The sequence below is a fragment of the Tupaia chinensis genome, unplaced genomic scaffold (genome assembly GCF_000334495.1).
Source record: "Tupaia chinensis unplaced genomic scaffold, TupChi_1.0 Scaffold000578_2, whole genome shotgun sequence".
Classification (NCBI taxonomy): domain Eukaryota; kingdom Metazoa; phylum Chordata; class Mammalia; order Scandentia; family Tupaiidae; genus Tupaia; species Tupaia belangeri.
In genome coordinates, this window is record NW_006160094.1 from 4,478,508 (window position 1) to 4,489,236 (window position 10,729).

The 10,729-nt window shown below is 44.7% G+C and overlaps 1 protein-coding gene across 3 annotated transcripts in view; it reads right to left on the bottom strand.

Moving 5' to 3' along the window:
- Window positions 1-10,729, bottom strand: part of CUL2 (cullin 2) — a 124,465-nt gene that overhangs the window by 46,833 nt on the left and 66,903 nt on the right. For all 3 annotated transcript variants that reach the window (XM_006158316.3, XM_006158315.3, XM_027775628.1), the window contains 3 exons: window positions 6,287-6,383; window positions 6,078-6,188; window positions 2,002-2,164 (listed from right to left, as the gene is read on the bottom strand). In XM_006158316.3, coding sequence (XP_006158378.1) covers window positions 2,002-2,164; window positions 6,078-6,188; window positions 6,287-6,383 — 371 coding nt within the window. The remainder of the gene's footprint in view (window positions 1-2,001; window positions 2,165-6,077; window positions 6,189-6,286; window positions 6,384-10,729) is intronic.

The window sequence follows — 10,729 nt, forward strand, 5'->3', positions numbered from 1 at the left end:
CATACCCATTCCGCCACCTGCTTGTTCCCTGGTTTTTTTTTTTTTTTTTTTTGAGAGATTCTTGCTACAGGGTGCGTGTATTCGCCAGAAAGAGAGAGACAGAGATACAGAAAGCAAGAAATCATCCCCCAGGGGGGATGGCCACGCCGCAATCCCTTCTCCTCCATTCTTCCCTCGGAATCTTGGGCACACACACGCGCGCACGCGCGCCTGACGTGAGTTTAAGCCACCGGGTCTGGGACTCGAACCATGGTCGACTACATTGGAGTCCAGCGACATAGCCATTACGCTAACTGCTGGTCCCTATCTGATTCTTTTTTACAGTATGTATTTCCTCTTTCGGATCGTGTAAGAACTTCCTTACCCCCTGGAACTCATTGTCTCTTTTCTCCTGCATCTTCTGGAGTTCGTTGTCTCTCTTCTCTTGCATCTCTGTTAGCTTTGTCACTATGAATATTCTAAATTCTTTATCTGACATTTCCACGAGTTCCATTGTACTATCTGTGGATGATGAAAGGCTGTTCTTCCCCTTGGGGGAGAAATATTTTCTTGGTTTCCCATATTTCTTTTGTCTCTGTGGTGGTTTGTGGTCATCTGACAGATTATACATTTCTTCCTATTCAGTTTGCTAGGCATTGATCTGGAAGGAGAGCTTTGGGGCAGAGACTTTTCGGTTAAAGGGCCAGGGCTGGGCCCACCTCAGATGTACATGGATTCTTGGTTTGCTAGGTCCATAATTATTTTCCCTTTCTAAAAAGTTTTTTTGTTTTGTTTTGTTTTCTTTACTGTTCTACTTGAGTGAGATTGAGTATGTTTTTATCTATTTAAAAACTACTGGGGCCGGCAGGTGGCGTGGTGGTTAAAGGCGCTGGACTCCCACATGGCTGACCATAGTTTGAGTTCCAGACCTGGCGGATTGCTTGCTCGCTCTCTCTCTCTCTCTCTCTCTCTGTCCCTCTCTGGTTGGTTGATTGGTTGGTCACATGCATACATACATACAATAGTTTTTTAAAAAAGAGGGGCCAGCAGGTAGCATGTTGGTTAAGCCAGCTGGACTCGCACATGGCTGACAGCGCTTCGAGTCCCAGACCTGGTGTATTGCTTTATCACTTTACTTTTCTCTGTCTCCCTCTGGTCAACTTCAAAAAGTTAAAAAATAATAATAATAAAATAATAATGACAATGAATAAAAGTAAATAAAATAATTATTTTTAAAAACTTAATTAATTTAAAAAAAGCTATTTACCAGTCATCCCATGGCATGGTGGTTAAGGTGGCTAGATCCCACATGTCTGACTACACAGTTCCAGTCCCAGACCCATCAGCTTAAGAAACACACCCGGCATGCGTGCCTGTGTGCCCAAAATCCAGAAAGGAAGGAGAAATGGAGGAGAACAATTTCAGTGTAACAATTCCCCAAAAAGGGTGTTTTCTCACTTTTTCTCTTTCTCTCTCTCTGCAGTGAATACTTGTGTCTTATGGCAAAATTATTTTTAAAAGCTATTTATATTTCCTTTTCATAGTCTTTGCCTTTATTCTTACTGTTTATTAGAAATCCTTAACATATTTAGGAAATTAGCCCTCGTAATATATGAAAATATTTTCTCTTAAGGCTGGCAGATGGCATGGTGGTTAAGGGCACTAGATTCCTACATGGCTGACTGCAGTTCAAGTCCTGGACCTGGAAGCTTGCTTTCTCTCTTTCTCTTTCTCTGTCCCTCTCTGGTCGAATTTAAAAAATAAATCAATAAATTAATAAAGTTAAATAATTCTTTAAAAATACATAGAAAAATTTTTCTCAGTTTCTCTTTTGCTTTAGAATCCTATTTGAAAATATAATTTTCTGAAATTATCAAAATACACCACTAATAATCTATAAAAAGGTGTACTAAATATTTTAAAGACAATTACTAAAATATGTTTTAAGTCTATGTTGGCTGGGAGAAAATGTAAAAAGAGGTTCATGATTTCATTTCTAGTCACACATTTGATCTCACTTACCGTTTTTTCTCTCCTGTCGAATGATACTCTGACATTCTGCATGTAAGAACTGCAGGTGGTCTGCTACCATTCGCTGCTGACATTCGTGTATCACTTTAGTATATGAACTTGGATTTAAGTATTTTCGACACCGAATTTCTTCATCCTTTAATCTACCTAAAACCTAGAGAGATAGATTCTCATAAAGTAATCGTAATACTGGTAAGTATCTTAAGTACTCGATGGCTCAATTAAGCACAGCAAAAGTAATAAACAAGGTTTACACAAACAACTTAAACCCATGCTCCATAAATTATTCCAGTCTTTGTTTAAGCTACTAGCTGTCACCTACATTACACCAGTCTCATGAACAAGCATCAAAGTTAAACAGTCTGCATTTTGTCTTCATTTGGCAACTCAAACCTAATACATAACAGAAAAAGAATGGTAGAGATTATTAAAAATCACCACTATTTTAACCTTGATCTCTCTTCTTATAAAATGGAAAAGTAAACAGTGTGCGCATAATAGCTCATTACCACATTAAAGATTTCATTACAATTTGTGAAAGTCAAATAAGTTTAGTCACGGTCAAATATGTCGATCAAGACCATTACTAACGCTTACTCTATGTTAAAAGCACTGAGCTACAAACAATGCCCAGGTAAACGCTAATGAGACTCGCTACTAAGGGTAATAACAACAAAGATTTTGACTAATTTCTGTCTCAAAACCAAACCACAACTTTCCAGGGATGAAAATCAGGCTGCCATGGCACATACACAAAATACATGAAGGCTTAGAAACCATTCCATAATTTAAAGCCATATGAATAGAGTTTCTTAGCTGACCTCTGAGAACTGTGCTCTTTGAAGAGTACTGCTGAGCCTGCTTGGGCATAGAAGGTGATGCTGTGGGGCCAGCAGATGGCACAGCAGTTATGTTGCTGGATTCTCACATGGCCGACTGTAGTTCAAGTCCTGAACCCGGTGGCTTGACAATCGTGCTGGGCATGGTGCGTGCATGCCCAAAACCCCAGGAAGAGAATGGAGGAGAAGGGATTGCGGTGTGGCCATCCCTCCCAGGGGGTGATTTCTCACTTTCCCTCTCTGTCTCTCTCTGCCCCTCTGGTGAACAGACGTGTGCGAAGGGAAAAACTTCTTAAAAAAAAAGAAAGAAAAAGGTGATGCTGGGATGGAAAATCATTCCTGGACACCAAAGAGGAACAACACTGAGGAGAGTCCCCCAGTCCTCACTCCTATGGAGCTGCCCAGGGTAAAGGGACAGAAAACAAGGGTGGACAAGATGGTGCCTATAATAGATTAAAGAGGTGTTCACCACATGGTAAAATCAATGAAAAAATGTCTTTTTGGTCCATAAGCTTGTGACCAAAATTAAGTAAAAACAGCCCTTGTAAGTGGTTTAAATTTGCTTGCTGAATTATCCAGTGAAGTGGGAAGTAGACTGTGAGTCTGAGGGAGGTAAAGGAGCAGGGGAAGAAGGGGAAAAAATAAACTATGATAACTTGCAGGAAAATGGGAAAGGTAGCCAGAGAACCGCAGACACGCGCGGCCTTAACGCAGGGCTTCCAAGAGTCACCCGACCCAGTAGCTGGGGACGAGGCCCAGAAGAGAGGGCGCACAGTGAGAGGCACACTAGCAGGCCCCTCGCTGAGCGCGACGTGACAGGCCGCCGCACGATGGGTGGGCAGCAGGCTAGGATTCCAGCACTCGCAGCTCAGCGTGCACCGTTAGTGCCTGAAATCACTGAGACACGCTATTTCCCAAATACAACTTTGTTCCGGTGTCCCTAATTTCAACACCTTGAGATAAAATTTACATACCAGACAATCCATTTAAAGTGTACAATGCGATGGTTTTGGTATATTACATTGTTTTTTAAATTGTGGTTGTCATAAAGCTGCCACTTTAATGAGTAAGTGGGCGACTCAATGGCATTACCTGAATACATTTGGTGCCGTCACCACTAGCTGAAAGGCCCATCACCACTCACAGAACTGCTGCAGTCATGATGGAAGAACGCCCCACACCTCTCCCTGCTGACCGTAACCCACCTCTGTCTCTGCATTTGCCCATCCTAGTTATCTCGTATACATGAACCACGCGATGCCTGTACTTCTGCGTCTAGCCTAGTTATCTCGTACACGCGAGGCCACATGAGGCCTGTACTTCTGCGTCTAGCCCAGCTATCTCCTACACGCGAGGCCACGCGATGCCTGTACTTCTACATCTAGCTGATCTCACTTTTCAAGGCTCATCCACGCTGTAACACGTGTCAGAACTTCAGTCCTTGAGGCTGAGTAATATTACTGGACCTGTACACCACATTTTGCTTGGTTTCAACTCCTGATATACACCAGCGGGCTCTTTTTGAGAGCCAGGTATAAAAGGTGTGCACACATCGGGACCAACAGTTAGCGTAATGGCTATGTCACTGAACTCCCATGTAGTCGACCACGGTTCGAGTCCCGAACCCGGTGGCTTAAACTCACACCAGGCGCATGTGCATGTGTGCCCAAGATCCCGAGAGGACGAGAGGAGAATGGAGGAGAAGGGATTGCGGTGTGGCCATCCCCCCGGGAGGGCGATTTCTCGCTCGCTCTCTCTCTCTCTCCATCTTTCTGGTGAGCACACGTGCCCTATAGCAAAAACCTCTCCAAAAAAAAAAAAAGGTGTGCACACATCACAGATGGATCTAGGGGGTGTAAATAGACTCTGAGAGGCACTGAGGGCTGGCAGCTAAGAACCGCTAATGTAGTTAACCTGGGCAGAACGGGTGGCAGGTACTTTCCTCAGCTACAGAGCTCGTCAGTGACAGAAGCAGGGAGAGAATGAAGTAACTGGGACTCCAGCCGTGGTCTTCGTGGACCATGCACCTGCTCCCGGCACGCACTGAGGCTTCTACTGTGTTCTGTAGCCTACTGCAGCTGGCCCACTTACAACACTTTTTCTTTCTTGGCTAAACAAACTAACACACATCATCAAATAATAAAATGCTTAAAATCTATCACTGCAGATGGAAAAAAATCTGACTGGAAGTTCTAGTATGTCTTGAATGCTGACTAAATTTACATGACTACTTTTTTGAGAAAATACACCATGGGATTTTATTTTTAAAAAAGAATTATTCATTTATTGGGACCAGCAGATGGTGTAATGGTTACATCGCTGGACTGGGATCCCATGCAGTCGACCATGGTTCAAGTGTTAGACCGAGAGAAGAATGGAAGAGAAAGAACTGTGGCGTGGGCATCCCCTCTGGGGGTGATTTCTCTTTTTTTGTCTCTCTGGTGAGCACAAATGCTCTATAACAAACATTTCACTCTCTCAAAAAATTTATTTATTTAATTTTATATGTCATTATTACTTATTTTTAAATTTGACCAGAGAGAGAGACAGACAGAGAGAGAAAGGGAAAGTGAGAAAGTAAGCCACCAGGTCTGGGACTTAAAACTGCAGTTGGCCATGTGGGAGTCCAACACCTTAACCACCATGCCACCTGCTGGCCCCATACACTGGAGTTTAAATGTGACAACCAATACGTCCCACGCAGCTAGAACTGGAGCAGCACTGCACCCTCAGGGCCCAGAACAGGGCAGCACTGCACCTTTGGGGCCCAGGAGGAGCAGCACCACACCCTCAGGGCCCAGGATGGACAGCACCACACCCTCAGGGCCCAGGATGGGCAGCACTGCACCCTCAGGGCCCAAGATGGGCAGCACTGCACCCTCAGGGCCCAGGATGGGCAGCACCGCACCCTTGGGGCCCAGGAGGAGCAGCACCATACCCTCGGGGCCCAAGATGGGCAGCACCGCACCCTCAGGGCCCAGGATGGGCAGCACCACACCCTTGGGGCCCAGGATGGGCAGCACTGCACCCTCGGGGCCTAGCTACAACAGGAGCCACAGCAGGAGCAACACCACGACTGCCGCAGAGCTCCAGCTGCTGTGTCAGCGCAGCTCAGAGCTGACCTGCGACCACACATAAAGGCACGTTCGCCAGAACCATGCTAAACAAGAGCATGTCAGGGACACAGGACGGAAGAACATGTTTAATGTGACACGTGTCAGCTCTTACCTTTTCCATATATTGTGAGCAGTTAGATTCTTGTAATAAATTTGAAGCTTCTTGTTTGTAATACTCTCCTGTTTCAGTCAGAAAGGGAGACTCAAAGATTTCCTGATAAAACTAAACAAATCAATTGAAACCATATTAGGAAAAATCAGAATGAGTAGTTTAAGAAATTAAAGGTCTACTTATTTATGTTTTTAAAGGAGGCTTTTTACCTTTAAGGGGAATTTTTTCTTATACTGTTCAACATGAACAAAGGAGTTAATAACCCCGTGGATTACTTTCTGGTTTGGGTCTTCACCACCACGATCACTAAAACAAAACAGAACAGGAAACACTCTTCAGAATATAAGTAGCTATGGAAATGTACCAAAATAGCCCAAAATATGGCATTACTGGACTGGTCTAAGCAAACTGTAAAGTGCTTAAAGGTCAATGCATGTGTGAAGCTTAAAAACACTTACTTTCATATCACAGCTAAATTAATATTTATAATTGTGTATACATCAGATATTTCAGTCGACAAAAGAAAAGCGTCAATTATAAAATTAAATTTACTCTGACAACACTAAGATGATATTTCTTTAATTTTCACGAAGTAGACAGGAACTCAACAATCCAAGACTTCTTTTTTTGTTTTGTTTTTGCCATTGGACACATGCACCCGCTAGAGCGCTCATGATAGCGACGTGAGAAACACCCCTGTGAAGGCTGGTCACTCCACAACCCCTTTTCCTGCTCTCTCCTCCTGGGATTGTGGGCACCATGCAAATGAGTCTGGATGATTTTTAGCTGCCAGGTCTAGGTCTCAAATCGTTTTCTCCCATGTGGGAGTCAGGCACCTTAATTACCACACCATCTGCTGGCCCAACAATCCAAGGCTTTAATATGTGAATTTCACTCACAGATCTTTATTAGGGGGTTTGGAATTTTTTAAAAAACAATCACTTAGTGGGACCAGCAGTTAGCGTAATGGCTATGTCGCTGGACTCCCATGTAGCCAACTGTGGTTCGAGTCCTGGACCCGGTGACTTAAACCCATGCCGGACGTGTGTGCGTGAGTGCCCAAGATCCCCAGAGGATAATGGAGGAGAAGGGATTGCGGTGTGGCCATTCCCCCTGGGGAGTGATTTCTCGCTTTCTGTCTGTCTCTGTCTTTCTGGTGAGCGTACACATCTTATAGCAAAAAACAAACAAACAAACAAACAAAAAAAAACCACAACCAACTACTTGGTTTTATTTATTATTATTATTACTATTATTTTAATATGCTATGGGGCTTGCACGCTCACCAGAGACAGAGGAGGTGAGAAAGCAAGCCACCAGGTCCAGGATTTGAACCATGGCTGGCCATGTGGGAGTCCAGTGCCTTAACTACCACGCCGCCTGCCAGTCCCTAAGGATGTCAGTTTTGAACCCTTATGAGCATGCATATAACTGCACGGTTCACAGCTCACAGAGGCCCCTCTTCCATAGCATCTCAGCTACAGAAATGATTAACAGCGGCTGTGTCCGTAAGAGCTCCACTGGCACTGCTGAGGTACCTTCTGGTCAGACTAAAGGCACTCTCCATTCAGAAATGTAACGGCGCTATAATATTCCTGTACTGTTGCAAAGGATCTAAGACCGACTCGATTACGGACGCGACATTCACTAAATTTCTACTTAGCCAAAGACTACTGCAATGCAAGTCTCAATCACTTTTTGAAGAAGTTTTTGCCTCAGGGTACGTTCGCTCACTAGACAGACAGAGACAATAAGAGGAAAGTGAGAAATCACCCCCCCAGGAGGGATGGCCATGCCCCAATCTCTTCTCTTCCCTTCTCTTTCTGGGACTTTGTGCACGCATGCACACGTGCCCATCATGATTTTCGTGCCGCCAGTCCAGGATTCGAACTATGGTCAGCCACGTGGGAGTCCAGCAATGTAACCACTATGCCATCTGCTGGCTCCCTTAATCTCACAGAAACCCTGCTATGAGTCAATTATGACTTTACTTTAAATTAGTTTTTCCTGTGGACATGAGGCAGTATGGTGGTTAGAGCACTGGACTCCAACATGGCCAGCCACAGTTTGAGCCCCGGACCCAGGGCCTGAAACTCGTGCTGGGCACAGGAAGCTCAGGAGAAGGTGAAGGCAAAAGGAAGGCAGCACGGCTACCTCCCCTGGGAAGTGATTTCCCACTTTCTCTATTTCCGGAGGAAAAAAAGAAACTTTTTTTTTTCTTGAAATCAATAAATACTTTACAATAAGAACAAAAACACAAATGACCACTCCCTAATAAAACTTCTTGGGGGCCAGAAGGTGGCATGGAGACGAAGGCGCTAGTTCCCATGTGGCTGACCATGAAGTCTGAGTCCCAGACCTGCTGCTTGACAACACAGCACGCACTATGCGTGCATGCCCCAAATCCCTAGAGAATGGAGAAGGGACTGTGGAACAGCCATCCCCACAGCGTGGGGAGTGATTTCTCACAATTCCTCTCTCTGTGTATTTCTAGTGAGCACACCTGTCTTATAAGAAACTATAAAAAAAAAAGGACCAGCAGATGGTGTAATGGTTACATTGCTGGACTCCTACGTAGTCAATTGCAGCTCAAGTCCCGGACCCAGCCACCTAAAATTCACGCCAGGCGTGTGTGTGTGTGTGTGTGTGTGTGTGTGTGTGTGGTGGTGCATGCCTAAGGTCCCAAGAGAATGGAGGAGAAGGGACTGTGGCATGGCCATCCCCCCAGCGGGTGATTTCTCACTTTCTGTCTTTCTGTCTCTCTGGTGAGCACACATACCCTATAGCAAAAATCTTTCTAAAAAGAAAAAAAAGGAAGAAAAACCCATTGGGCATGTGTGCATACACAAAATATCTAAAGAAGATAGAAATGAAGATGGAATTGCTGTATGAATATTCCCCATGAGGGGTGCTTTCTCATTTTCTCAACAGCAACCACACACAACCCATAACAAAACAAAAAATAGTAACTAAAATTTAAAAAGGTAATACACTAATCATTATAGACTTCGTTTTTTAAGTTTTTACTGTAGGGTGGGTGCGTGTGCTTACCAAAGAGAAAAAGGGAGAGGGAAAAAAAAAAAGAGAGAAATCCACCCCTGCTGCAGTCCCTTCTCCTAAGATTTTGGGTGCGGGTGCGCACGCACACACACGCACGCACACACGCACACGCCCAGCGTTGAGTTTCAAGCTGGGACTCAAACTGCAGCCCACCATGTGGAAGTCCAGTGCCTTAAACTCCCAGCCACTTGATAGCCCCAATACATTTCTTTAAAAAAAAGAAAAAATTTCTTCTTGGAGCCGACAGGGGTATGGTGGTTAAGGTGCTGGATTCCCACATGGTTGATTGCAGTCTGAGTTTTATTTTCAGAGAGGGTTTTGCTATAAGGGCACATATGCTCCCCCAAAAGAGAACCAGAAAGCAAGAGATCCTCCCCTGGGGGGAAGGCCAAGCTGCAGTCCCTTCTCCTCCATTTTCCTCTTGGGATTTTGGGCACACACACACACACACACACACTCAGCTTGAGTATTTTTTGTTTTACTTTGTTTTTTTGGTTTTTTTTTTTTTTTTTTTTTTTTTTTTTTTTTTTTTTTTTTTTTTTTTTTTTTTTTGACTTTTGCTATAGGGGGCATATGCTCACCGGAGACTGAGAAAAGCAGAAGACAGAAAGCAAGAAATCACTCTCCAGGGGGTAGTAGCCAAGCTGCAATCCCTTCTCCTCCACTCTCCTCTCGGGATTTTGGGCACGCACGCTCACAATCTAGCGGGTGTTCTAAGCTGCTGGGTCCCAGATTCTAATTGCAGCCGACTCCATGGGAGTCCAGAGACATAACAATTACACTTTTGCTGACCCCAGAAGATTTCGTTTTCGTATTTGAAAAGTTAGCCACAGAGTACTGGAAAAAAAGCAGCGGTTTTAAATCCATTTAGTGTTGAACAGCCAGTGGTTCAGGGCCTGCAGATGGCGCAACGGCCACATTGCTGGACTCACACGTAGCTGACTAGGGTCTGAGCCCGGACCTGGCATTTTCAAACGCACACCAGATACGTGTGTGCGCACCCAAAACCAGAGAGGAGAATGGAGAAGGGGTTGTGGCGTGGCCATCCCCCTGGGGAGTGATTTCACCCTTGCTGTCTCTATCTGGGTGAACACACGAACTCTACAGCAATACTCTCTCTGAAAAAGAAAAAAAATATGGGGGGAAAATAGTCAGTCGTTTTGGTGAGTTGGTGAACGGAAGTTAAGGAGGCTCAATTACTTTTTTTTTCTTTTTCTTTCAAGTCTTTGCCACAGGACACGTGTGTTTACTGGAGACAGTGTAAAGGAAAATGAGAAATCACCCCCCAGAAGGGATGGCCACGCTGCAATCCCTTCTCCCTCATTCTCCTGGGATTTTGGGCATGCACACAGACATGCCCAGGACTCAAAACCATAGTAAGCCATGTGGCAGTTCAGTGTCTTGACTATTGTGCCCCTGGCTGGCACCAAGGCAGCTGGATTTCACGTGGCCACCTGTGCGGTTCAAATCCTGGACCCAGCAGCTTAGAAAACCTGTATGCATACATGCCCAAAATCCCTAAAGAAAAATGGAGAGACAGGATTGTGGTGTGGCTATCCCTGCCAGGAAACCACTTCTTACTTTCTCTCTGT